Below are 27161 nucleotides of genomic sequence, written 5' to 3'. Positions count from 1 at the left end.
TGGGAAATAGATGGGGAAACAGTGGAAACAGTGTCAGACTTTATTTTTTAGGGCTCCAAAATCACTGCAGATGGTGACTGCAGCCATGAAATTAAAAGACGCTTACTCCTTGGAAGAAAAGTTATGACCAACCTAGATAGCATATTCTAAAGCAGAGACATTACTTTGCCGACTAAGGTCCGTCTAGTCAAGGCTATGGTTTTTCCAGTGGTCATGTATGGATGTGAGAGTTGGACTGTGAAGAAGGCTGAGCGCCAAAGAATTGATGCTTTTGAACTGTGGTGTTGGAGAAGACTCTTGAGAGTCTCTTGGACTGCAAGGAGATCCAACCAGTCCATTCTGAAGGAGATCAGCCCTGGCATTTCTTTGGAGGGAATGATGCTGACGCTGAAACTCCAGTACTTTGGGCACCTCAGGCGAAGAGTTGACTCATTGGAAAAGAGTCTGATGCTGGGAGGGATTGGAGGCAGGAGGAGAAAGGGGACGACAGAGGATGAGATGGCTGGATGGCATCACTGACTCGATGGCCGTGAGTCTGAGTAAACTCCGGGAGTTGGTGATGGACAGGGAGGCCTGGCATGCTGCGATTAATGGGGTCGCAAAGAATCGGACACGACTGAGCAACTGAACTGAACTGAATGCCAAAACGACTGAAATTATAGATGACATTTTAGTGTTCTTGTAAAATTAATATAAGTTCATTGTACAATAACTTAAAAATTCATAAGCTATCAAGAAGAAAGTGGAAATCACTTGTATTGCTCAGAGTATATTTCCTTTCTATCATTTTATACATAATTTTCATTGTTGAGCTCTACTGGAAGTTTTATATCTTATTTCAATAGTATATCTGAGTTTTTACACTTGAAATACTTCTTTTCCATTTTAATGGTTGTGCAAAGGTGTACCTTAATTTTTCAGAGTAGGTAAATAACTTAATTTTTTTGGTTCAGTTCAGTCACTCAGTCGCGTCTGACTCTTGGCAACCCCATGGACTGCAGCACGCCAGGCCTCCCTGTCCGTCACCAACTCCTGGAGTTTCCTCAAACTTAGGTCCATAGAGTCGGTGATGCCATCCAACCATCTCATCCGCTGTCATCCCCTTCTCCTCCCACCTTCAATCTTTCCCAGCATCCAGGTCTTTTCCAGTGAGTCAATTCTTCACATCAGGTGGCCAGAGTATTGGTGTTTCAGCTTCAGCATCATTCCTTCCAGTGACTATTCAGGACTGATTTCCTTTAGGATGGATTCGTTGGATCTCCTTGCAGTCCAAGGGACTCTCAAGAGTCTTCTCCAACACCACAGTTCAAAAGCATCAGTTCTTTGGCGCTCAGCCTTCTTTATGGTCTGTCTCTCACATCCATACTGGTAAAACCATAGCTTTGACTACAGACTTTTGTTGGCAAAGTAATGTCTCTGCTTTTTAATTGCTGCCTAGGTTGGTCATTGCTTTTTTTCCAAGGAGCAAGCATCTTTTATTTCATGGCTGCAGTCACCATCTACAGTGATTTTGGAGCCCAAGATAATGAAGTCTGTCACTGTTTCCGTTGCTGCCTCGTCTTTTGCGATGAAGTGATGGGACCAGATGCCATGATCTTAGTTCTCCGAATATTGAGCTTTAAGCCAGCTTTTTCACTCTCCTCTTTCACTTTCATCAAGAGGCTCTTTTCTTTAATTCCTCTTCACTTTCTGCCTTAAGGGTGGTGTCATCTGCATATCTGAGGTTATTGATATTTCTCCCGGCAATCTTGATTCCACCTTGTGCTTCATCCAGCCTGACATTTCGCATGATGTACTCTGCATATAAGTTAAATAAGCAGGTGACAATATACAGTCTTGACATACTCCTTTCCCAATTTGGAACCAGTCTGTTGTTCCATGTCTGGTTCTGTTGCTTCTTGACCTGTATACAGATTTCTCAGGAGGCAGGTGAGGTGGTCTGGTACTCCCATCTCTTGAAGAATTTTCCAGTTTGTCATGATCCACACATAGAAAAAAATAATAGAATGGGAGAGACTAGAGATCTCTTCAAGAAAATTAGAGATAGTAAGGGAACATTTCATGCAAAGATGGGCACAATAAAGGACAGAAATGGTATGGACCTAACAGAAGCAGAAGATATTAAGAAGAGGTGGCAAGAATACACAGAAGAACTCTATGAAAATGATCTAATGACCCAGATAACCACGATGATGTGATCACTCACCTAGAGCCAGACATCCTAGAGGGTGAAGTCAACTGGGCCTTATAAAGCATCACTGCAAACAAAGCTAGTGAAAGTGATGCAATTCCAGCTGAAGTATTTCAAATCCTAAAAGATGATGCTGTTATCAACAATAACAACCAAATGTAAGTGTTGTACTCCATATGCCAACAAATTTGGAAGACTCAGCCATGGCCATTGAACTGAAAAAGGTCAGTTTTCATCCCATTCTGAAAGAAAGGCAATACCAAAGAATACTCAAACTAATGCACAATTGCACTCATCTCACGCCCTAGCAAAATAATGCTCAAAATTCTCCAAGTGAGGCTTCGACAGTACATGAACCAAGAACGTCCAAATGTTCAAGCTGGATTTAGAAAAGGCAGAGGAACCAGAGATCAAATTTTTTTTAGAGACACATCTAATTTAGAAGGTCATTTTACAGTGTATTCCAGCATTTTCTTCTTGCTACAGTTGAAGAGACTTGTATTTTTGAGTGAATGAGGGGGGGGTGTAATTTTCCTACTTAATTCCTAGAGTAGGGAAAATGGGCTGGTCAAGGCACTGTTTTCTCTATGTAGTAGATAATGCCTGGATCTCGATCCACTGGTCATCTGAGAGAGATGCTTGTTTTTGCCATGTGGAAGACAAGTAATGCCCCTACTAGGCCATTGTAGTGAGTTTCTATAAAGTCCTATTTTATGTAATTTCTTTAAAATATCAGAATATATCTGAGTAAATAATGTGTTCATTTCTCCAAATATTGTCAAGAAAAAAAAAGATAGTAAATTCAACTATTGGCAGGACTCTGGGCATCAGGGAAGGTTTGGAAAATGTTGCCGCCTACTTTAGCTGCTATAGGTTGAGGTCATCAAAGAACTCCAGAAGACGAAAAGTAGACTTGAAATAGAGATTACAAATTATGCAAAAATAGTGATTCTTAGGCGTGTACTTTATGAATATGTCAGTTTCATAGGGATCTTATAACAAATCAGCACAAAGTATGTGGCTTAATATAGGAGATTTTTTTTCTTCCACAGTTCTGGAGGCTAGATGTTGAAAATCAAGGTGTCAGGCAGGGCCATGCTCTTTCTGAAGGTTTAAGGCAGAATCCTTCCTTGCATTTTCCTGGCTTCCGGTAGTTCCTGGCAGTCTTTGGCATTTTTGGCTTATAGGCCATTTCTCTTCTGTCTTCACATGTGAGGATGTTATTCCCTGGGATCTCTTCCTGAACTCTTTGTCTCTTCTTATAAGAACATCAGTGACTGGACTTAGGGCCACCCTAATCCACTCTGACATCATTTTACCTCATTAATTACACCTGAAAGTCTGTGTTTGCAAGTAGGGTCACAATCTGAGGTTCCTGGTAGATGTAAATGTGACAACACTCTTCAGCCCCATATAGCAAGTATGGGTATTTGTGTATGAGAATAGATTGGTAACTGGCAGGCTATCATAATCTCTTAGATAATACACATTCTAATTTTCTTCCTCATGTTGAGTTCTGCTTTTCTTAAGTGTGTTTAGTATAAGAGTACATGAATGTGGGGGAAATGTTGAAAAGTACTAAAACAGTATTTTAAAATTCTGTGTTGAATACTTGTTTTCTGCTGCTATTTCTTGAGATTAGAAGATAAAAATAACTTTAGGAAATCTTGTCTGTGTTTTTATGGTTTTAGCTTTCTAAATTTAGAGCCAGGCCCAGAAGTTTCTTATTTACTAAAAGCATTTGAGCATGGCATTATAATGATGATTCCAGTCCTTTTAAGAATATACTTTGGCTTAGGCAAAAAGTTATGAAATACTTGAACAAGTTACTAAAAATCCTAGACTATCTTTCATTGAGTTTATTATAAAACAGATTGAAAATAGACTGTTCTTCCGTATTTATTCACCATTTTCTCCACCACCAAGATGACACCAAGAACTTAGCAAATATATGTCCCTATAAGCCCATATCTTTAGATTGTTTTATTAATTTTTGTTTATTTGCAAAAGTGATTTTGGTAGGAATTAATATTCAAATATCAGTTAAAAGATTAAATGCTTCACTTCTGGGCCTTTGGTTTCTGTAGTAATCAGAGTAAAATTTTAACTAAAAAATTCACTTGAAAATTCCATTTATTCTCTGTAAAAGCAAATTGAATGCCTGTCATTATTCATAAATATCTTAACTGCTAAGATTTTCTAGAATTGTAATAGACAATCAGTTATATCAGAAAGTCATTACTATTAGAAAAATTAGGCAGTGTTAATAAAGCATGAACTCATGACTTTTGGAATATTTTCTTCGATAAAACTCTTGGTCATTTTGCACTTTTTAAATTAGAAGAAAAAAATTAAACTTTATCCATGCTTTTTCTTTTACAAATAAAAATATCTTACAGCTTTCATCTGCTTTATTATACTTACACATTTATAATGGGCATATATGATTATAAGATAAAATAAGGTACATCATAGCTTACTATCAGAAACTAACTTTTGTAAGTCAAAATTAAGAGATTTAGAATGGAATTCAAGGCAGTGTAAATATGTCTTATTTTTCTAAATGCACTCTTATAACCTTCTATTTAGAGCTTCTTTTGGCTCTTAAACTATAATATTCCATGTTTACTCATTCACTAAACTATGTAGGTGTGGTATGCAGTGTTACATGCTTCCCATATAAGTTATGGGCTTCCCCAGTGGCTCAGATGGTAAAGAATCTGCCTGCAATGCAGGAGACCTGGGTTCAGTCCCTCAGTCCAGAAGATCCCCTGGAGAAGAAAATGGCAACCCACTCTAATATTCTTGCCTAGAGAATTCATGGACAGAGGAGCCTGGCGGGCTACAATCCATGGAGTTGCAAGGAGTCGAACATGAGTGAGCAACTAACACTTTCACATTATGTGGTGTTATATAAATACCCTGTGCAAAGCACAGAGCTGGAGTGATAAATCTGAAAATGTATATATGTGTACATTTCCCCATTCATTCTATAAATATTTATTGAGCATTTGTTGTATGCCAAGTATAATATCAGGAACTTCTGATAAAAAGTTAAAACACAGTCTCTCTATTACTTACAGTTTTAGAAAAGGAAAAAGACACTAATCAGATAGTAACACAAATCATTGTAAAATTGGCATCATGAAAAATACTATGAAGAAAAGGTGAATGGTACTATCAGAACTCAGAAGGGAAATTTGACTCTGTCTTTGGAGAGACTATGCAAGGGCTCAGAGACTTACCTGAGGTACTAACTTTTGAACTGAGAGCCAAATGGTTATTGGAAATTACATAAGTGAAGGAGGATGTGAGAAAATTCCTGGAAGCAGATATTATATATAGTTGGTCTAGTACTGGAGCAAGTGTGAGTTATTTGGAATTAAAAGAGGCAATGTGGCTGAAACACAGGGAAGGAGAGGGAGTGTGACACATGAGGAGGCTGAGAGAGCAGACCAATCAGGGCCTTTTCCATTAAGGATTTAAGTACTTTTCTCAAGAGCAATGAGAAGGCTTTGAGAGATTTTAAGCAGTGTAGGCATGGGAGGAAAGGGTAAGACAGGACCAGATTTGTTTTCCTGAAAGATTAGAAGGGACTGGATGGAATAAAGTGTGAATGGATGGGGGCAGTTGCAAGGGTGTAAGGAGGAATTCTGGCAGAAAAAAGCTTGGATTAAGAGAGAGGTAATAGAAATGGAGAAAAGTGTAAGCCCAAAAACCACCCTCATTTCTTCCCCCTCCTCAATTATTTAGTTTATTTTAGAGCCAAATTGTACTATCTGCCTATTACACAGAGGCCCTAGGCTATCCTTTTGGAGATTTCTATTGTTCTCTGAACAAAAGCTTCCAGTTAGAAATCTAAAGGAGTGTGATTTGTGTCTTTGCCTGGTACTACCCCATTTGTAAGCATGCTATTTCAAAATTATATGTTGATATTTATTGATAATTTTTGTGAAAATTATGACGGTACTTGGCAGTGGCTTATTGTATTCTCAGTTTCTGGGGTTTCCTGGGTGTATCCACAATTCAGTGGGAAAACTTAGCCTTGACTCTTATTAAAATGTTTTTTCCTTCCTGGGTTTTCTCCTCCTCCTCCCGGGTCTCTTACATCTCCTGCTTTGGCAGGCAGGTTCTTTACTACTAGTGTTAGGTATTGGATTATTATCTCCTGAGAGGAAAAATAACCTTGGATTATAGAGTCCTTAGGCAGCGTTTTGTTGTCCTCCAAATAATTTCCTCTTGTTCTCCTTTACAGTAAGATTTGTTCTCTTTAGTGTAAACCATTGGGCAGAATAAGTGAGTTTTCTCAGTGGTTTGCAATAACCCTTTACAACAGCTTCCCAAGTGGCTCAGTGGTTAAAGGATATGCCTGCCAGTGTAGGAGATGAAGGTTCAATATCTGGGTTGGGAAGATCCCCCGGCAGGCTACAGTCCATGGGGTCGCAAAGAGTCTGACACGACAGAGTGCCTAACAGTTTCACTTTCATCAATTATTTATAAAATGACTTAAGTGCCAATTTTGGTGAGCTTTTTCCAATGATACTGTATTAGTCTTTGAAACTTGAAAATATAACATTTAGGGACACAAATGATAAGCTTTCCGTTTATCTTTAAACTAGCCTGTGAGCCTCTTACCAGTTCAAAAGCTGAGAGACCTCATTCAGTTGAGAAGATAGTGGCTCACCTCCTTATACCTCCTGCAGGGAAGGGGAAACAAGTTCCCATTAACAACTAGAGAACTGAACAGAGGAAAGAACTGGTTAACTGTGTTCCAGACTGCTAGGATAAAAACTCTTCATTATCCCTAGACATTACCCAAGCAATGTCTCTTTTAAGGAGCCAGAGTCATCTGCCTAGAGATATTTCTCACTTGCTAGAAGAGCCACCTTTTGTGCTAGATCTCCTCCTACTTCCTGAATCCTCCCTCTCCTGATGTGATCACCTCTAGTACTAACCACCTACTGTAACGGTCTTCTTCCTGACCTTGGTTCACTTCTGTACTTGACGTGCTTAGTACCTAACTTGATACTGGCTATCACCTATGCCTTCTGTTTACCCTTGACGTGGTAGCCCAGCTCAAAGAATGGTTTCTCAAGAGCAGACTGTAACTTGGCACTTTATACATTTCAGGTTTTTATAGTCAGTCATACATATGATATATCACAAAAAGTAACATCAGTATATGAAACTGGACCTGATCATTTGAGAGTATTAGTAGATCTTAAACCTTTCTCAGATAGATAATCTTTAGAATATTTATTAACTGATAATTAAAACTTTCATGACTAGAGCTTTCTGAAGACTGAAGTTAATATTTTAAAAATAAAATATTTATCATCAGATTTTTTTCCCTATACTGTTCTGGCAATAGACATACTCAATTATATATTTGTATGTTATCACCAAATTCCATATTTTATTATTCTCTTTTGGTTTCACCAACAGAAGCCATTCAGGTACCTTTATTTCTAGTTTCTTTCTACTATATAAAGTGTTCTTGAATTACTTGCTTTATCTGAAAGATAATAGAATATTTTATAGCTATAAATATTCAAAAACAGTGACACAGCTATAGAAAAACTGTATCATATTTACCTTTAAACACTGATTCTACTTGAACCAAATAGCACATTTAGAATTTATTTGTGATTAGCAATAGCACATATAGATTCACTTGTCCTAGAATGCTAAGTTGGCTAGCTTTTGTTTATATAAATAAGGTTGAACTGGTAGATTATAGTGCCTGAAAAGCTGAATATTTTATATGTAATCTACTGGTATAAATAAAGTTAAATTTATGTGATAAGCATAAACTCCCTCCTGATGTTCTAAAATATTTAAATAAATATTTTAAAATTAATATGAGGGATAATTATAAAATTATGCTTATTTTCATGTGTAGTTTATGTGATCTGATAAAATATTTTATAGTTTGTCTTCTGTGTCATCAGAAGTTTTAAAAAATTCTTAAAATGTAGACAGATTGCATCTTTGTTTCAGAATTCCCTGGAAAGATATGTAATGCTTATGTAAGAGCAGCTAATGATGTAGTGATGAGACTTTAGCCTTTTTAAAATCTACAATCCTGTGTAAATTCACCCTTATTGAAAAAGAATTTATGTAGATACTTTTAACACTGTAATATTCATGATTATTGATTTACAGTGAAATTTACATTGTACTAGTGAATTTATGTGAGCATCTCTAACCTATGGGATATTTATTTTGCAGGAGAAAATACAGATTCTGTTTTCACAACTTGAAATGTAATTTCCATTAATATTGATTCTTTCATCAGTTGTTACCACAAAATTGGCTAAAATTAATGCTCCTCTGTCATAATAGATCAAGGTGATTTACATTTAGTTTTCTTTGTCTTTGTTTGTTTGTTTTGTTTTATTCCCTCCACTCCCCAATTATTTCATGGCATTTCAGTGCTTCAGAGAATTTAGATGAGCTCTCTTCCTCCAGTAGCTGGTTACTTAACCAGAAGCACAGTAAGAAAAGGAGAAAAGACAGGACAAGATTGAAATCTCCATCCTTGACTATCATGAGTACAGCAGCTCGAACAAGGCCACTTCAGAGTTTCCACAAACGAAAACTCTACAGATTGAGCCCAACATTTTATTGGACTCCACAGGTAAGGTTGCCTTTGGGAAAACAATTGTACATAGTTATTTAGAAGTGAGATTTAATAACTTTTTTTAACATAGCAGTGTATTTTGAAATTCTCACATTTCTATTTTTTTAAATCATGTTTAAACTAAACTGAAAGAAAATTACTTATCAAGTTGATTTTAAAACTTTACCGGTAAGGGTAATAAAACACAAGCAAGTTATATATTTGTCTTTTGCTTAGTAAAGAAAAAGGTAAAAATCGACAGGGCTGTAGTTATTTTGGAGGAAATGACATTGCTTTCCTTTTTAGGTTTCGTATTTGTTAAATTTGATGAGCACCCCTTTTTCATATAAGCAGTGAAAGTTTAGATGACCATGCTTACACTTTTTACAAATAAAATATGCTTTACTAAAAGCATTCATTTCGAAAAGCATGTTTTTCATTTATTAGCAAAATATTAGGTTTACATCTTTCGGTACATATCTTAAATAAACTGTGATGGAGGGCAAAATAAGTCATCTCTAGTTATCATTAGGTATAACATGCTCTTTTTCTATATTTTAAATAATATGTCAGAGGAAAGAAGTTTATCTTTGCTTGAGTATTGTTTTTGAGTATTACTACATTAGCTATTTTTAAATATATTTCTATTAAAAAATCAAGATGCTTTGTTTCATTAGAAACAAATTTCAAATTTGGTTTTATAGGATCCTTTTATAAATAGGATTATGAATTCTGACGAATTAATTTTTATCAATAATTTCATTTTTGCCATTTTGTAGTTCAGTTACTAGTATGCTCTCTCAACTTGAAATTTTTCAAAGTTTTATTTCAGAATTTTCAGAAATTTTACATAATTAATCAACCTAATAGGAAAATATTTTATTTAGAGTTTTTATATAAGAAATTATACTTTATTTAACAATTTTTATTTAAACTTGTTATAAGCAATAAATATTTGAAATTGATTTTATAATTTCAGAGTTATAAATAGAATTGTCTAAGAGAAATATTTCACACATAAATAGGTCTTAATATTCTAACTGGAAGGAATCTATTTGAATAATTTAGAAGATTTGCTCAGTATTGCTAACGTACTATGTATGCCTTAGTAATGTAAAGATTGGCTTGGACAAGTGAACAATTTAAAACTTTCAGTAAACAAAGGAGAAACAAGTCTAATATTCTTGTTACTAATAGGCCATATAATTTATCATATTCCAGTCATAATGCTAAGCATATTCAATATATTATTTTTTTTTAGTCTTCAAACATATAGTTATATGAGGCATTATTAATCCCAGCTTTAGATGCAGAAATTGAAGTTTAGGGAGATTAAGTAACTTTCCCAAGGTCATATAGCTAGTAAGAAATAGGTCTGATTCCAAAGCCCATGTTTTTACCAATTAATATTTACATTGGTAATGACAAAAATAACCCAGATTTTTTTAATCAGTATTTTTATTGCAGTATAGTTGATTTACAATGTTGTGTTAATTTCTGATGTTCAGCAAAGTGATTCAGTTATACACACACATACATATTTTTTCTTAATATTCTTTTCCGTTATGGTTGTCATAGGATATTGAATATAGTTTTCTGTGCTATACAAAGGACCTTGCTATATAAAAGCTTACATCAGCTAACCCGAGCTTCCCCCTCCATCCCTCCACCAAATGTGTCCCTTTTAGCAACCGCCAGTCTGTTCTCTCTGTCTGTGATGCTTTCTGTTTCATTGTTAGTTTCATTTTGTCATATTTTGGTTTCTACACGTAAGTAATATAATATGGTATTTGTCTTTCTCTCTCTGATATACTTCACTTGGTATGATTACCTCTAGTTGGATCCATGTTGCTGCAAATGGCATTATTTTGTTATTTCTTATGACTGAGTATATTCCATTATACCACATGTTCTTTATCTTTTTATCTTATCTGTTGATAGACATTCAGGTTGTTTCCATGTCTTGGCTATTGTGTACAGTGCTGCTGTGAACATAGGGGTGCATGTATCTTTTTGAACTATAGTTTTGTCTGGATTTATGCCCAGGAGTGGGATAACTGGATCTTATGGTAATTCTATTTTTAGTTTTCTGAGGAACCGCCATACTGTTTTCCACAGTGGCTAAACCAAAATTTTTGTTTGTTTGAAATCAGTACAGACTGTATATTTCGGGGTTGGAGAAGGAGCTTGGTTAAAGGCACTAAGAAATGCACCACAAAGGATTGATTTTGAAAGATAATCCAAATTTTGAAAGGGTTTGGGTCAAGATAAAGAAAGCACTTGAGTAATTGGAACAGAGATGGAAAAAAAGTGTGTGTGTGTGTGTGTGTGTGTGTGTGTGTGTGTGTGTGTGTACCTGCTATGTGAAAGGGTCTAGAACAATAATGTCTAATAGAACTTTCAGTAATGATGGAAATTTCTATAATTATCTGTGCTGTCCAATATGTTAGCTGCTAAATACATGTAACTACACATGAAGTGTGACTAGTGCAGCAGGGGAACTGAATTTTTGTTTCTATTAATTTTTATTTAAATGGCCACATTTGGATAATGACTACCAAATTAGATATGACAAGTCTAAACTCAAACTCACCATGATAGCAGGGAGAACACCTGGCACTCATTCTTGTTTTCTAATACATTCCCTACTGAAAGGAAATATGGATTGTTAGAGAAATGGCTGGACTACAGGCTTGGGAAAGAGGGGATATAAAATAGGCCTGGAACATCTTATTGTTACCAGAAGGCAGGGACATTTTTTAAAAAGTGATGATGGCATGTCAAGAAAAATAAACAAAAACCCAAGAGCTTGTTTGAATAAGCTTCACTCCCTCTGGCCAAATCTGGGGCTGTTAATCAGAAGAATTAACAAGAATGAACCCAGTGGAAAACAATAGGAAGCCATGAATCTATTCTGATGAGAAAGAGGGAGAGAGAGAGGATGGGAGGGAGAGGAAGGGAAAAGGGAAACTTTTACACAGAGTAGGATTTGGATTAATGTGGAGTGAGCAGTGAAATGAGACAGTCATTGTAGTACTCACAGTAAAAATTGGTTGGGTAAGAATCAACAGTGCGTGAAAAGTCTGGGGGCAGGATTCAGGTGAAGTGTGATCAGGAGTGAGATTAATATTGTCTTAACTATACGGTAGAGAACCAGACAATAATCTTGCCTGAGTGATAGAAACTAATATGGGAAGGATACAGTATCACTATGGGTCTGATACAATATCACTATTAAGTATTCTGACCAGAAATACATACCTGAATTTAGTCTTAAGGAAACATCAGACAAAGCCAAAATCAGAAACATGCTATTAAGAAACAAAACTGGCCTGTATTCTTAAAAAAAATTAGTGGCATAAAAGCCAAGAAAAGTTGAGGAAATGTTTCAGATTGAAAGAGAGACTTAAGATCTTTGACAACTGAATGAATATATGATTCAGGTCACAGTTCTTTTGGAGGGAAAAGATTATTGGGACAATTGAGAAAACTGAACTATTGATGGTAGGTTATCTTAAAATATTGTATTGTTGTTGAGTTTCCTGAGTGTGCTACTTTACAGTTATGTCAGAAAATATCTTTATTCTAAGAAATACACATAAAAAGTGTATAGGGATAAAATGACTAAGGCATCCATATTATGTAATAAATTAACTCCTATGCATCTGGCATTGTGCTAGCTATGTAACACCCTTGGCAGAATTTAGAAAATAATTATTTAAATGATTTTCTATAGTGTTTAATCTAATAGGGTATTGGTCGAGAAAAACTTATACAAAGGGCAGTGGAGAGAGGTGGGTACCAGTAGCATACCGCTACCAGTAACATATAGTACATAGATGGCTGATCAATATTCTCATTGCAACAAATACATGTAAAAGTTATTTTAAAAATCATCATACTATTCAATACATTAGGGCGACTTCTGGTTTCAGCTCCAGCATGTAAAGAGCTTGAAAGTTGTTGCTCCTGTCCTTACAGCAAGAAAGTAAACAAACTGAAAATTGGTGCCTTTTCATGAACCCATCAGAGAATTGAGGTTGCAGGGCAAACTGCCACCCTGAAGTATGGAGAGACAGGCAAACCAGAGTCACAGCCAAGATCTGGAGGAAAAACCACAGCAGTCACAAACTAACCAGTTGTTGTTGTTTAGTCGCTCAGTTGTGTCTGATTCTTAGCAGCCCCATGGATTGTAGTCTGCCAGGCTTCTCTGTCCATGGGATTTCCCAGGCAAGAATTCTGGAGTGGGTTTGCCATTTACTTCTCCTAGGGATGTTCCCAACCCAGGTACTGAACCTGTGTCTTCTACATTTGCAGGTGGATTCTTTACTACTAAACTCATTTATTGACACCCTAACCCCTAGACATAAGATGAGGTAATTAGGGTAGACCCTAACTCAGTCTGACTGGTATCCTTATAAAAAGGGAAATTTTTATACATACAGAATGAATGCCATGTGAAGATGAAGGCTGAAATCAGAATCAATTCCTTGGTTCTTTTATAGACCAAGAAACACCAAAGATGGGCAGCAAAAACCAGAAGCTGGGGAGAATAGAATAGGTTCTTGCTGTCTTCAAAAGAAACCAGTCTTGCTGAAACACTGATCTGACTTTTAGCCTCCAAACTATGAAACAGTAAATTTCTGTTGTTTAAACCACTCAACTGTGGTACTTTGTTATGATAGAGCCAGCAAACTATTACAGTGACCTTATTTGGAAATAGAGTCTTTGTATATATAATTAAGTTGAAGATCTTGAGATAAGATCATTTGGGGGTTAGGATGGGTCCTAAATCATGTGACTGGTCTGCTTATAAGGGAAGGGGGAGAGAGGTTGGAGGCACAGAGATACAGAGAAGAAGCATTTGTGAGGACAGAAGCAGAGATTAGAGCTAGGGATTAGAGAACATCAGGAGCCACCAGAAGCTGATAGATGCAAGGAACAGTTCTCCCCTAGAGCCTTCAAAGGTAGCTCAGCCCTGATAAAACCTGTTTTGGACTTTAGGCCTCCAAAACTGTGAGAAAATTAATTTCTGTGATTTTAAGCCACCTACTTTATGGCAGTTTGTTATGACAGTCCTAGGAAACTGATACAGAGTTTGGTTCCTAGAAGGATACTGCTTTAATAGATATGTAAAACTGTGGATGTGACTTTGGGATTGGGTATTTGGATCCATGTTGGAAGAATTTTGAGGTGTGTGATAATCAAGTCTAGATTCTGATGAAAACTCAGAAGGAAGTGAAGAGGATAGAAGACAAAGGTGCTGTCATCTTAGAGAATAGATGTATTGTCATAAACAGAATGTTACTAGAAAGAAATATGAATGTTAAAGGTGATTCTGGTAAGATTTCAAGAGATGTTACTAGAAACTGGAAGGAAAGTGATCCTTGTTATAAAATGGTAGAAAAGTTGGTTGAGTAAAACTCTACTGCTGAATGGAAATCAGAACTTGTAAGCATTGAATTCTTGGATATTTAGCTAAACAAATTATCAAGCAAAGTGTGGAATTTGCAGTCTGATTTCTACTTATTGTTTATAGATAAAATATCAGAGGATATGGGATTCCCAGGTGGCGCTAGTGGTAAAGAACCTGCCTGCCAGTGCAGGAGATGTAAGAGATGCTGGTTCAATCGCTCCATCAGAAAGATCCCCTGGAGGAGGGCAACCTGGTCCAGTATTCTTGCCTGGAGAATTCCATGGACAGAGGAGGCTGGAGGGCTGCAGTCCATAGGGTCTCAAAGAGTCAGCCGTGGCTGAAGTTGACTTAGCATGCATGTATTGGAGGATATAGATAAATTGAGGAAGAAACTGTTAAGCAAAAAGGAACCAGAATGTGATAATTTGGGAAATTCTCATGCTTCTGTAAAAAATTATATAGCATGCTCTGGAAAGAATCTAAGGATGTGGCTGGACAATTTTTTGCTAGAGAGATTATGCATATGACCCTGGGATCCAATTTAGCTGAAGCCAGGAAATAGAGAAATCTGAGAAATCTTGAGAAATCTGTATGCAGGTTTAGAACTGGACATGGAACAGTTAGAACTGGACATGGAACAACAGACTGGTTCCAAATCGGGAAAGGAGTACGTCAAGGCTGTATATTGTCACACTGCTTATTTAACTTATTTGCAGAGTACATCATGAGAAACCCTGGGCTGGAAGAAGCACAAGCTGGAATCAAGATTGCCGGGAGAAATATCAATAACCTCAGATACGCAGCTGACACCACCCTTATGGCAGAAAGTGAAGAACTAGAGAACCTCTTGATGAAAGTGAAAGAGGAGAGTGAAAAAGTTGGCTTAAAGCTCAACATTCAGAAAACTAAGATGATGGCATCCAGTCCCATCGCTTCTTGGCAAATAGATAGGGAAACAATGGAAACCGTGACTGATCTTATTTTCTTGGGCTCCAAAATCACTGCAGATGGTGATTGCAGCCATGAAATCAAAAGATGCTTGCTCCTTGGAAGAAAAGTTATGACCAACCTAGACAGCATATTAAAGAGCAGAGACATGACTGCCAACAAAGGTCTGTCTAGTCAAGGCTATGGTTTTTCCAGTGGTCATGTGTGGATGTGAGAGTTGGACTATAAAGAAAGATGAGCTCTGAAGAATTGATGCTTTTGAACTGTGGTGTTGGAGAAGACCCTTGAGAGCCCCTTGGACTACAGGAGATCCAACCAGTCCATCCTAAAGGAAGTCAGTCCTGAATATTCATTAGAAGGACTGATCCTAAAGCTGAAACTCCAATACTTTGGCCACCTGATGCAAAGAGCTGACTCATTTGAAAAGACCCTGATGCTGGGAAAGATTGAAGGTGGGAGAAGGGGATGACAGAGGATGAGATGGTTGGATGGCATCACTGACTCGATGGACCTAAGTTTGAGTAAACTCTGGGAGTTGACGATGGACAGGGAGGTCTGGTGTGCTGAAGTCCATGGAGTTGCAAAAATTGGACACAACTAAACAACTGAACTGAACTCAGGAAATAGAGATGGCATTATTCAGATAAGATCTAGGGAAAACCCTCTTGTCTAATGATAGGGGTCATCTTGACATATAGGGGAGACCCACTAGGTTTTTAAGAATGTTATATTAATAAAAATTACTGGCTTAGATTGAAAGGGTCAGAAACTGCACAAAATAAAAGTTTTTAGACCCTCAAAATTTTACAGTCAGGCAATGCATGACGGAGCTACTGAGTAACAAACATGTACTAACCTTCTGAAAAAAAGAAGGTAAATCATAGACCTAAATGTGAAAGGAGAACAATAAAACTAGAAGAAAACAATATCTTCATGTGTTTGGGGACAGTCAACTTCTTAAACAGGATATAAACGATACTAATCATAAAACGAAAATTGTTAATTTGGACTTTGTTAAAATTATGAACCTATTTCCATTAAAGACAGCATCAAAAAGATCAATAAAGTATATACTGAGTTAAGACACTTGCTATATGTTTATATTTGTATGTCGCTCTCTCTATATATATCCAACAAAGATGTTGTATCCTGAATATATTAATAATTGTGAAAGTGAAGGTGTTAGTTGCTTAGTCGTATCTGACTCTTTGTGACCCCACAGACTAGCCTGCCAGACTCCTCAGTCCATGGGATTCTCCAGGCAAGAATACTGGAGATGCTGCCATGCCCTTCTCCAGTAGATCTTCCTGACCCAGGGATTGAACCCAGGTCTCCAGCATTGCAGGCAGATTCTTTACTGTTTGAGCCACAAGGGAAGTCATTAATAATTAAATTTATTCCTAAAAAATAAGAAAATAGCAATCCAATTTAAAATAGGCATAACCCAGAGTTGTAAACTTTAAAATGGTTAAAATAGTAAACATTTATGTGTATTTTACCACAGTAAAAACTTCTTTTAAATAAAAAAACAGAAGATTGAACAGATCTTTCATAGAGGAGGGATATCCAAATGGACAAGTATATAAAAATGTTTAAAATTATTACTCATCAAGGGAATGCAGTTAAAACCACAGTGAAATACACTGCATACATCTATCCTTATAATTCAGCAGTTCTGCTCTTCGGAACTTTCCTGGGAGAAATGAATACATTTATACACAAAAAGACACATATAAGAATTATTGTAATAGCTTCCCACCAAGTAGCGCTAGTGGTAAAGAACCCGCCTACCAGTGAAGGAGACATAAGAGACGCAAGTTTGATCCCTGGGTCGGGAAGATCCCCTGGAGAAGGAAATGGCAACCCACTGCAGTATTCTTGCCTGGAAAATCCTGTGGACAGAGAAGCATGTTGGGCTACAGTCCATAGGGTTGCAAAGACTTGGACACAACTGAAGCAACTTAGCACACATTGTAATAGCTTTATTTATTAAAGTCTGAAACTAAAGCAATCTAAATATCTATCGGCAGAATTGTGGCATATCAGTAAAAAGGATAGACTACTGTTCAATAGTGTAGATGTGTTTCCCAGAATTATGTTGGCTGAAAGAAAAGAGTACATACTATATATTAAACATGGATAAAAGTTAGCAGTGATAGAAGTTACAATTGTGGTTATTTCAGTACAAGTGGTAGGAGTTGACCAGGAAAGGGTACAGCCAAGATTTCTGGGTTGTTGGAACTGCTGTGTATCTCGGTTATGGTGGTGGTGGACGCTACAAGTATATGTATGCAAAGATTGAACATGATACGTATCTTCTTCACTATAGAAGTATATATGGGCTCATGCTACACAGAGTTAGCCCATCCTTATTTTGGTCATCTCTTTTTACATAATAAACCATCCCCAAATTTAGTGGTTTAAAAACGATTTAGTCCCTCATGATTCTGTACATTACCTGAGTGGTTCTTCTTTCAGTCTTGCCAAAGGGGTCTCATACAGTTACAGTAAGATGGCAGCTGGAGCTGGAGTCATCTAGGGTTTTGAATGGGCTACAATACTTGGGTTTCATTCTCTCTTTATGTAATCTCAGAGCTTTCCTATGGAGCTTCTCCACCAGATTTTTCTTGAGCACAGTAGTTTTACCTGGTGATCCAGATTCTCAAAAATGCAAATATGAAAGCTGTCGGTGCTTTATAAGACTTGGTGTGGAATTAGTGTGGTTTTATTGGTTAAAGGGAATCCGTGTAGGATTTATTGTGGGAGAAACTATTCCAGGGCAGGAATATTAGGAGCCATCAGTAGGGACTACCATTGACCATCTCTGATTCCCAATTACTGACAACTCTCTCATATGTAGAAATGACCTAATGTTTTCCCCTCAATTCAGTTCAGTTCAGTTGCTCAGTCTTGTCCGACTCTGTGACTCCATGGACTGCAGCACGCCAGGCCTCCCTGTCCATCACCAACTCCTGGAGTTTACTCAAACTCATGTCCATCAAGTCAGTGATGCCATCCAACCATCTCATCCTCTGTCATCCCGTTCTCCTCCCACCTTCAATCTTCCCCAGCATCAGGGTCTTTTCAAATGAGTCAGTTCTTCCCATCAGGTGGCCAAAGTATTGGAGTTTCATCCCCAATACTTCTTTTCCCCTGAAGACCTCTAATTTCTCATCTCATTACCCCATTAGGTTCAGGCTTAAAATCTTAAAATCATCGTCTTAAATCACGTCCAGGTACCTGCACTGAGACTCTTTATGTGTGGCTCCCAAGTGTAGTTCTTTAGGTTGAGCTCCTCATGTGTGGTTTCTCTGGATGGAAAGATTTGTGAACTAATGTTATTAGTTATATGATTTATACCCAACATATAATAGTGAGACAGGGATCAGTTCAGTTCAGTTCAGTCGCTCATTAGTGTCCGACTCTTTGCGACCCCATGAATCGCAGCACGCCAGGCCTCCCTGTTCATCACCATCTTCCCGGAGTTCACTCAGACTCACGGCCATCGAGTCCGTGATGCCATCCAGCCATCTCATCCTCGGTCGTCCCCTTCTCCTCCTGCCCCAATCCCTCCCAGCATCAGACTCTTTTCCAATGAGTCAACTCTTCGCATGAGGTGGCCAAAGTACTGGAGTTTCAGCATTAGCATCATTCCTTCCAAAGAAATCCCAGGGCTTATCTCCTTCAGAATGGACTGGTTGGATCTCCTTGCAGTCCAAGGGACTCTCAAGAGTCTTCTCCAACACCACAGTTCAAAAGCATCAATTCTTTGGCACTCAGCCTTCTTCATAGTCCAACTCTCACATCCATACATGACCACAGGAAAAACCATAGTCTTGACTAGCCAGACCTTAGTCGGCAAAGTAATGTCTCTGCTTTTAAATATTCTATCTAGGTTGGTCATAACTTTTCTTCCAAGGAGTAAGCGTCTTTTAATTTCATGGCTGCAATCACCATCTGCAGTGATTTTGGAGCCCAAAAAAATAAAGTCTGACACTGTTTCCACTGTTTCCCCATCTATTTCCCAAGAAGTGATGGGACCGGATGCCATGATCTTCGTTTTCTGAATGTTGAGCTTTAAGCCAACTTTTTTGCTCTCCTCTTTCACTTTCATTAAGAGGCTTTTTAGTTCCTCTTCACTTTCTGCCATAAGGGTGGTGTCATCTGCATATCTGAGGTTATTGATATTTCTCCCAGCAATCTTGATTCCAGCTTGTGTTGCTTCCAGTCCAGCGTTTCTCATGATGTACTCTGCATAGGGTATAGGGTGACAATATACAGCCTTGACGTACTCCTTTTCCTATTTGGAACCAGTCTGTTGTTCCATGTCCAGTTCTAACTGTTGCTTCCTGACCTGCATACAGGTTTCTCAAGAGGCAGGTCAGGTGGTCTGGGATTCCCATCTCTTTCAGAATTTTCCACAGTTTATTGTGATCCACACAGTCAAAGGCTTTGGCATAGTCAATAAAGCAGAGATAGATGTTTTTCTGGAACTCTCTTGCTTTTTCCATGATCCAGCAGATGTTGGCAATTTGATCTCTGGTTCCTCTGCCTTTTCTAAAACCAGCTTGAAAATCAGGGAGTTCACGGTTCACGTATTGCTGAAGCCTGGCTTGGAGAATTTTGAGCATTACTTTACTAGCATGTGAGATGAGTGCAATTGTGCGGTAGTTTGAGCATTCTTTGGCATTGCCTTTCTTTGGGATTGGAATGAAAACTGACCTTTTCCAGTCCTGTGGCCACTGCTGAGTTTTCCAAATTTGCTGGCATATTGAGTGCAGCAGTTTCACAGCATCATCTTTCAGGATTTGAAATAGCTCTACTGGAATTCCATCACCTCCACTAGCTTTGTTCATAGTGATGGTTTCTAAGGCCCACTTGACTTCACATTCCAGGATGTCTGGCTCTAGATGGGTGATCACACCATCATGATTTTCCGGGTCGTGAAGATCTTTTTTGTACAGTTCTTCTGTGTATTCTTGCCACCGCTTATTAATATCTTCTGCTTCTGTTAGGTCCATACCATTTCTGTCCTTTATCGAGCCCATCTTTGCATGAAATGTGCCCTTGGTATCTCTAATTTTCTTGAAGAGATCTCTAGTCTTTCCGATTTTGTTGTTTCTATTTCTTTGAACTGATCACTAAGGAAGGCTTTCTTATCTCTTCTTGCTATTCTTTGGAACTCTGCATTCAGACGCTTATATCTTTCCTTTTCTCCTTTGCTTTTTGCCTCTCTTCTTTTTACAGCTATTTGTAAGGCCTCCCCAGACAGCCATTTTGCTTTTTTAAACATTTATTTTCCATGGGGATGGTCTTGATCCCTGTCTCCTGTACAATGTCACAAACCTCCATCCATAGTTCAACCGGCACTCTATCTATCAGATCCAGGCCCTTAAATCTATTTCTCACTTCCACTGTATAATCATAAGGGATTTGATTTAGGTCACACCTGAATGGTCTAGTGGTTTTCCCTACTTTCTTCAATTTAAGTCTGCATTTGGTAATAAGGAGTTCATGATCTGAGCCACAGTCAGCTCCTGGTCTTGTTTTTGTTGACTGTATAGAGCTTCTCCATCTTTGGCTGCATAGAATATAATCAATCTGATTTCGGTATTGACCATCTGTGTAGAGTCTTCTCTTGTGTTGTTGGAAGAGGATGTTTGCTATGACCAGTGCATTTTCTTGGCAAAACTCTATTAGTCTTTGCCCTGCTTCATTCCGCATTCCAAGGCCAAATTTGCCTGTTACCTCAGGTGTTTCTTGACTTCTTACTTTTGCATTCCAGTCCCCTATAATGAAAAGGACATCTTTTTTGGGTGTTAGTTCTAAAAGATCTTGTAGGTCTTCATAAAACCATTCAACTTCAGCTTCTTCAGGGTTACTGGTCGGGGCATAGACTTGGATAACTGTGATATTGAATGGTTTGCCTTGGACACGAACAGAGATCATTCTGTCGTTTTTGAGATTGCATCCAATTACTGCATTTCGGACTCTTTTGTTGACCATGAAGGCTACTCCATTTCTTCTGAGGGATTCCTGCCTGCAGTAGTAGATATAATGGTCATCTGAGTTAAATTCACCCATTCCAGTCCATTTTAGTTCGCTGATTGCTAGAATGTCGACGTTCACCCTTGCCATCTCTTGTTTGACCACTTCCAATTTGCCTTGATTCATGGACCTGACATTCCAGGTTCCTATGCAATATTGCTCTTTACAGCATCGGATCTTGCTTCTATTACCAGTCACATCCACAACTGGGTGTGGTCCACTGGAGAAGGGAATGGCAAGCCACTTCAGTATTCTTGCCTTGAGAACCCCATGAACAGTATAAAAAGGCAAAATGATAGGATACCAAAAGAGGAACTCCCCAGGTCATTAGGTACCCAATATGCTACTGGAGACAGGGATATTCAGAAGAAATACTGCTCAGACAGGGGGAAATGGGAAGAATATAGCAGTTCTGAAATACAGTTACTGCATGTTGCAGTTTTGTTAATGTGGGCCTGTTCCTCTGGAAATGGTTCATTGTTAGCTGTTAGTTTTGCCCTAGCAACTCCTGGCTACATCCTCTGAGTAACCTTTTTTTTTTCCATAAAAAGAAGCACTTTTTAAAATATGTAGTGGTTTTCTCAGCATGCTTCCTCTCTGTAAAAGACTGAGGCCCAGAGGTCTTGTCATTTTGAGCTGCTTCTGTCCTAGTACAAGTTCAAGTCTAAAACTTTGTGGTATTCCTATGTATCACATTAAAATAAACTCCATTATAGAAAAATCTTATCTGTATACCTCTTCAACACACGCCCTTATTGGGTTTTGGACTTTGTGAGGCTGCTGTGGGACAATACCCTGAAGATGCTTAATGGCATTTTTTTGTGTAGCACAAGGCACACTTTTAAGATTCTTAAGAGCCCTCTTGTCTACATTCGAGGATCTGTAAACATGTCTCAAACCTTTCTAAGGTCTTGGTTTTTCAGTCTCATCTCTGAGATCCTGACCTTGAAGCCACAGTTTTACTGGGAGCTCTCTGGATTTGATCTTTGTAATGATGTCATTTCTTACTGTGTGAAACTTTTGCTGTCTGGAGTGGCTGTAAATGAGAAAGTCTTATTTTTGAACCCATCAAGTCTTAGTTCTGTATTTTCTTTAAATTTTCCTTGAAAACTTAGCTCCTTTTGTACCTAAGCTCATTGCTCCATCCATACTTAATCATAGGCAGTTAAGTGAACAATTGGCACTTAACTTAAATATTCTGCCTAGAAACCTCCTTAGCCAGATCTATTAATTCATTACATAGCTTTTTATCCTCCATGTTTTTATAGGCAGTTCTTACACTACTTGTTCTGTCAGAGCAACAAGATAAAAGAAATAGAGGTAAAAGGGTTGGGATAATTATTTAGAATCATCATTTGTAGAGGTTATGATCCCTTTGCTGGGCAAAATTCATAAAAAGCATAATTTAGTATGCATTTTTACTTGATTTTGTCCCTTTTGCAATAATCTCTAATAAGAATGTCAAATAATAATAGCTAATACTTATTAAGCAATTATTATGTGACAGACACTATTTCAACTTATGAATACCTTATACATATTTATTCTTTCATGCCAGACTTTATATGAGAAAACTGAGGGAAAAAAAAGAATTGGAAGATATGAAAATAAATGAAAAAATATAATGGTTAGAGGAGATGATTCAGCATATGTGTTCACAGAGGGAAACACCTAGGATAGCTAGCTTCTGCAACCACTTTTGTCCTGGAGCTTTGACAGAAATTTTCAAATTTGGTGCAGTTGCTAGTAGATGATGGTATGAGGGATGCTGTTGGGCTCTTTTTTGAGATCTGAAACACTTCAGAACATTTTTGACCAATGTTTTCCTCAACAGTTCAGTTCAGTTCAGTCGCTCAGTTGTGTCTGACTGTTTGCGACCCCATGAACTGCAGCACGCCAGGCCTCCCTGTCCATCACTAACTCCCGGAGTTCACCCAGACTCATGTCCATTGAGTTGGTGATGCCATCCAGCCATCTCATCCTGGGTTGTCCCCTTCTCCTCCTGTCCCCAATCCCTCTCAGCATCAGGGTCTTTCCAGTGAGTCAGCTCTTCACATGAGGTGGTCAAAGTATTGGAGTTTCAGCTTTAGCATCATTCCTTCCAAAGAACACCCAGGACTGATCTCCTTTAGGGTGGAAAGGTTGGATCTCCGTGCAGTCCAAGGGACTCACAAGAGTCTTCTCCAACACCACAGTTCAAAAGCATCAATTCTTTGGCCCTCAGCTTTCTCCACTGTCCAACTCTCATATCAGTACATGACCACTGGAAAAATCATAGCCTTGACTAGACGGACATTTGTTGGCAAAGTAATGTCTCTGCTTTTGAATATGCTATCTAGGTTGGTCATAATTTTCCTTCCAAGGAGTAGGCGTCTTTTAATTTCATGGCTGCAATCACCATCTGCCGATTTGATTTGAAATAGCTCAACTGGCATTCCATCACCTCCACTAGCTTTCTTTATAGTGATGCTTTCTAAGGCCCACTTGACTTCACATTCCAGGATGTCTGGCTTTAGGTGAGTGATCACGCCATCGTGATTATCTCGGCCGTGAAGGTCTTTTTTGTACAGTTCTTCTGTGTATTCTTGCCACCTCTTCTTAATATCTTCTGCTTCTGTTAGTCCATACCATTTCTGTCCTTTTTTGAGCCCATCTTTGTATGCAGTGTTCCCTTGGTATCTCTAATTTTTTTGAAGAGATCTCTAGTCTTTCCCATTCTGTTCTTTTCCTCTATTTGTTTGCACTGATCGCTGAAGAAGGCTTTCTTATCTCTCCTTGCTATTCTTTGGAACTCTGCATTCAGATGCTTATATCTTACCTTTTCTCCTTTACTTTTCACCTCTCTTCTTTTCACAGCTATTTGTAAGGCCTCCCCAGACAGCCTTTTTGCTTTTTTGCATTTCTTTTCCATGGGGATGGTCTTGATCCCTGTCTCCTGTACAATGTCATGAACCTCCGTCCATAGTTCATCAGGCATTCTATCTATCAGATCTAGTCCATTAAATCTATTTCTCACTTCCACTGTATAATCATAAGGGATTTGATTTAGGTCATACCTGAATGGTCTAGCAGTTTTCCCTACTTTCTTCAATTTAAGTCTGAATTTGGCAATAAGGAGTTCATGATCTGAGCCACAGTCAGCTCCTGGTCTTGTTTTTGCTGACTGTATAGAGCTTCTCCATCTTTGGCTGCATAGAATATAATCAATCTGATTTCGGTGTTGACCATCTGGTGATGTGTAGAGTCTTCTCCTGTGTTGTTGGAAGAGGGTGTTTGCTATGACCAATGTGTTCTCTTGGCAAAACTCTATTAGCCTTTGCCCTGCTTCATTCCGCATTCCAAGGCCAAATTTGCCTGTTACTCCAGGTGTTTCTTGACTTCCTACTTTTGCATTCCAGTCCCCTATAATGAAAAGGACATCTTTTTTGGATGTTAGTTCTAAAAGGTCTTGTAGGTCTTCATAGAACTGTTCAACTTCAGCTTCTTCAGGGTTACTGGTTGGGGCATGACTTGGATAACTGTGATATTGAATGGTTTGCCTTGGACACGAACAGAGATCATTCTGTCGTTTTTGAGATTGCATCCAAGTAGTGCATTTCGGACTCTTTTGTTGACCATGATGTCTACTCCATTTCTTCTGAGGGATTCCTGCCGACAGTAGTAGATATAATGGTCATCTGAGTTAAATTCACCCATTCCAGTCCATTTTAGTTCGCTGATTCCTAGAATGTCGACGTTCACTCTTGCATATATATGGAGCATATATTATGCTTACGTTTTCCTCATAACACTGGCTACATACTCGGGCTGCAGAGAACAGTAGGCTTAAAAAGAATAATCAGTGACAAAACCCCTTCAAAGAAAGGTGGCACTCTCAGTGGACTCTGAAGATTTTTTTCTTAAGGTCTGAAGGATTAGGGAAAAGTCTGTAAAATATAGCAAACACTTAACTGAAAATCTTGAAGGGCCAAGAATAAATTAAGTATAGAAAGTCATAAGAGGGCAGCAACCCATACTTAACTGAGCACACTCCCCAAGTAAGATTGAAGGAGAAAAACCTGCAATTTATCTGCTTAGCAGTTGAGAAGGAGAATCCTCTATGGAGAAAATGACATCATTTGGAGCCTTTATGATTTTTAAAAATATACCATCTGTCATTCAATCAAAAATTACTAGGCATCCCAAAAGATAGGACCAGATGACTAGCCGTCAAGAGAGAAAAAGACAAATTAGATTACTAAGATATAGTTAGTAATGGAGCATATGTTATGCTTATCTGTTAAGAGCATGCTGTGCTGTGCTTAGTCACTCAGTCGTGTCTGACTTTTTGTGACCCCGTGGACTCTAGCCCTCCAGTCTCTGTCCATGGCCTTCTCCAGGCATGAACACTAGAGTGGGTTGCCATGCCCTTCTCCAGAGGATCTTCCTAACCCAGGGGTCAAACCCAGGTCTCCCATATTACAAATGGATTCTTTACCAGCTGAGTCACCAGGGAAGCCCAGGAATACTAAAGTGGGTAGCCTATGCCCTCTTCAGGGTATCTTCCTGTCCCTGGAATTGAACCAGGGTCTCCTGCATTTCAGGTGGATTCTTTACCAGCTGAGCTACCAGGGAAGCCATAATGGAGTATAAAGTGAAAGTGACTGAAGTGAACTCGCTCAGTCTTGTCCAACTCTTTGTGATCCCATGGATTACAGCCTAAGAGGCTCCTCTGTCCATGGGATTTTCCAGGCGAGAAGACTGGAGTGGGTTGCCATTTCCTTCTCCAGGAGATCTTCCCGACCTGGGGATCAAACCCAGGTCTACCGCATTGTAGGCAGATGCTTTACCGTCTGAGCCACCAGGGGAGTATAAGATATAGTTAACGAACCAAAAGACTTATAAAGATAAAATACTCCAATAGAAGCACAGAGATAAAAATAGAAAAAAAAATACACAAACAGAATTAGAGAACTGTGAATTAGTGAAAAAAATTAACCATATATGTTATTGAACTCTAGAAGAAAGGAAAGAAAATAGGGGGGAAGTAACATCTGAACAAATAATAGTATTTCCGAAACTAAAGCAGGACATCAACCGATGGATACAAATTCTCTGAAACTCAAAAATAACAAACACATAGAAATTATATCAAGACATAGGAGGCCTGCTAAAAAGTGAGGACACAGAAAAATATTATAAGTAGTCAGGGTAAAAAAGATACACTACCTTCAAATGAGGTCAACAATAAGACCTAACTACTAGGTAGAAGGAGCTTCCCATGGGGCACTAGTGGTAAAGAACCTGTCTGCCAGTGCAGGAGCTATAGGAGATGCAGGTTCCATCCCTGGGTTGGGCAGATCCCCTGGAGGAGGAAATGGCAAGCCACTCCAATATTCTTGCCTGGAGAATCCCATGATCACAGGAGCCTGGAGACGACGGTCCATAGGTTGCAGAGTCTGACATGACTGAAGTGACTTAGCATGCATGCACACTGAGTAGAAATAATGGAAACCAGATGAAAAGGTGAATATTCTTAAAGTGCTGAAAGAAAAAAAAAGTCAATCTGGTATTCTATATCCATAAAAATATCCTTAAAAATGATGATATACAAAAGTTTCAATGGAGGGAATTTGTTGACAGCAAATCTCCACTGATAATAATGACAACAGGAGAAGGAACATGATCCTATATGGAAACAGAACTGTAGAAAGAAGTAAAGAACATTGGAAAGAATAAATATATGGGTAATATAAATGTTGACAATAAAAATAATGGTAGTATAATGTAGTGTTTTAACTATATATGGAATTGAAATGCATTACAACAGTAACAAAGAGGAGAGTGAATGGAGTTTAAAAGTGTTCTAATGTTCCACTGTTTTCAGGGAAGTGGTAAAAAGAATAATTTGTTTTATACTCTAAAAGCCATAAGTTACATATGCATTGTCATCTCTA

The 27161-nt window shown here is 38.2% G+C and overlaps 1 protein-coding gene across 1 annotated transcript in view; it reads left to right on the top strand.

Moving 5' to 3' along the window:
- Window positions 1-27161, top strand: part of KANSL1L (KAT8 regulatory NSL complex subunit 1 like) — a 110623-nt gene that overhangs the window by 58532 nt on the left and 24930 nt on the right. The window contains exon 5 of the mRNA XM_052664366.1: window positions 8627-8831. Within this exon, the coding sequence (XP_052520326.1) occupies window positions 8627-8831 (205 nt within the window). The remainder of the gene's footprint in view (window positions 1-8626; window positions 8832-27161) is intronic.

Source organism: Budorcas taxicolor, chromosome 2 (genome assembly GCF_023091745.1).
Source record: "Budorcas taxicolor isolate Tak-1 chromosome 2, Takin1.1, whole genome shotgun sequence".
NCBI lineage: Eukaryota > Metazoa > Chordata > Mammalia > Artiodactyla > Bovidae > Budorcas > Budorcas taxicolor.
Note: the sequence above shows the minus strand (reverse complement) of the source record. Positions and strands in the feature narration are given on the sequence as shown.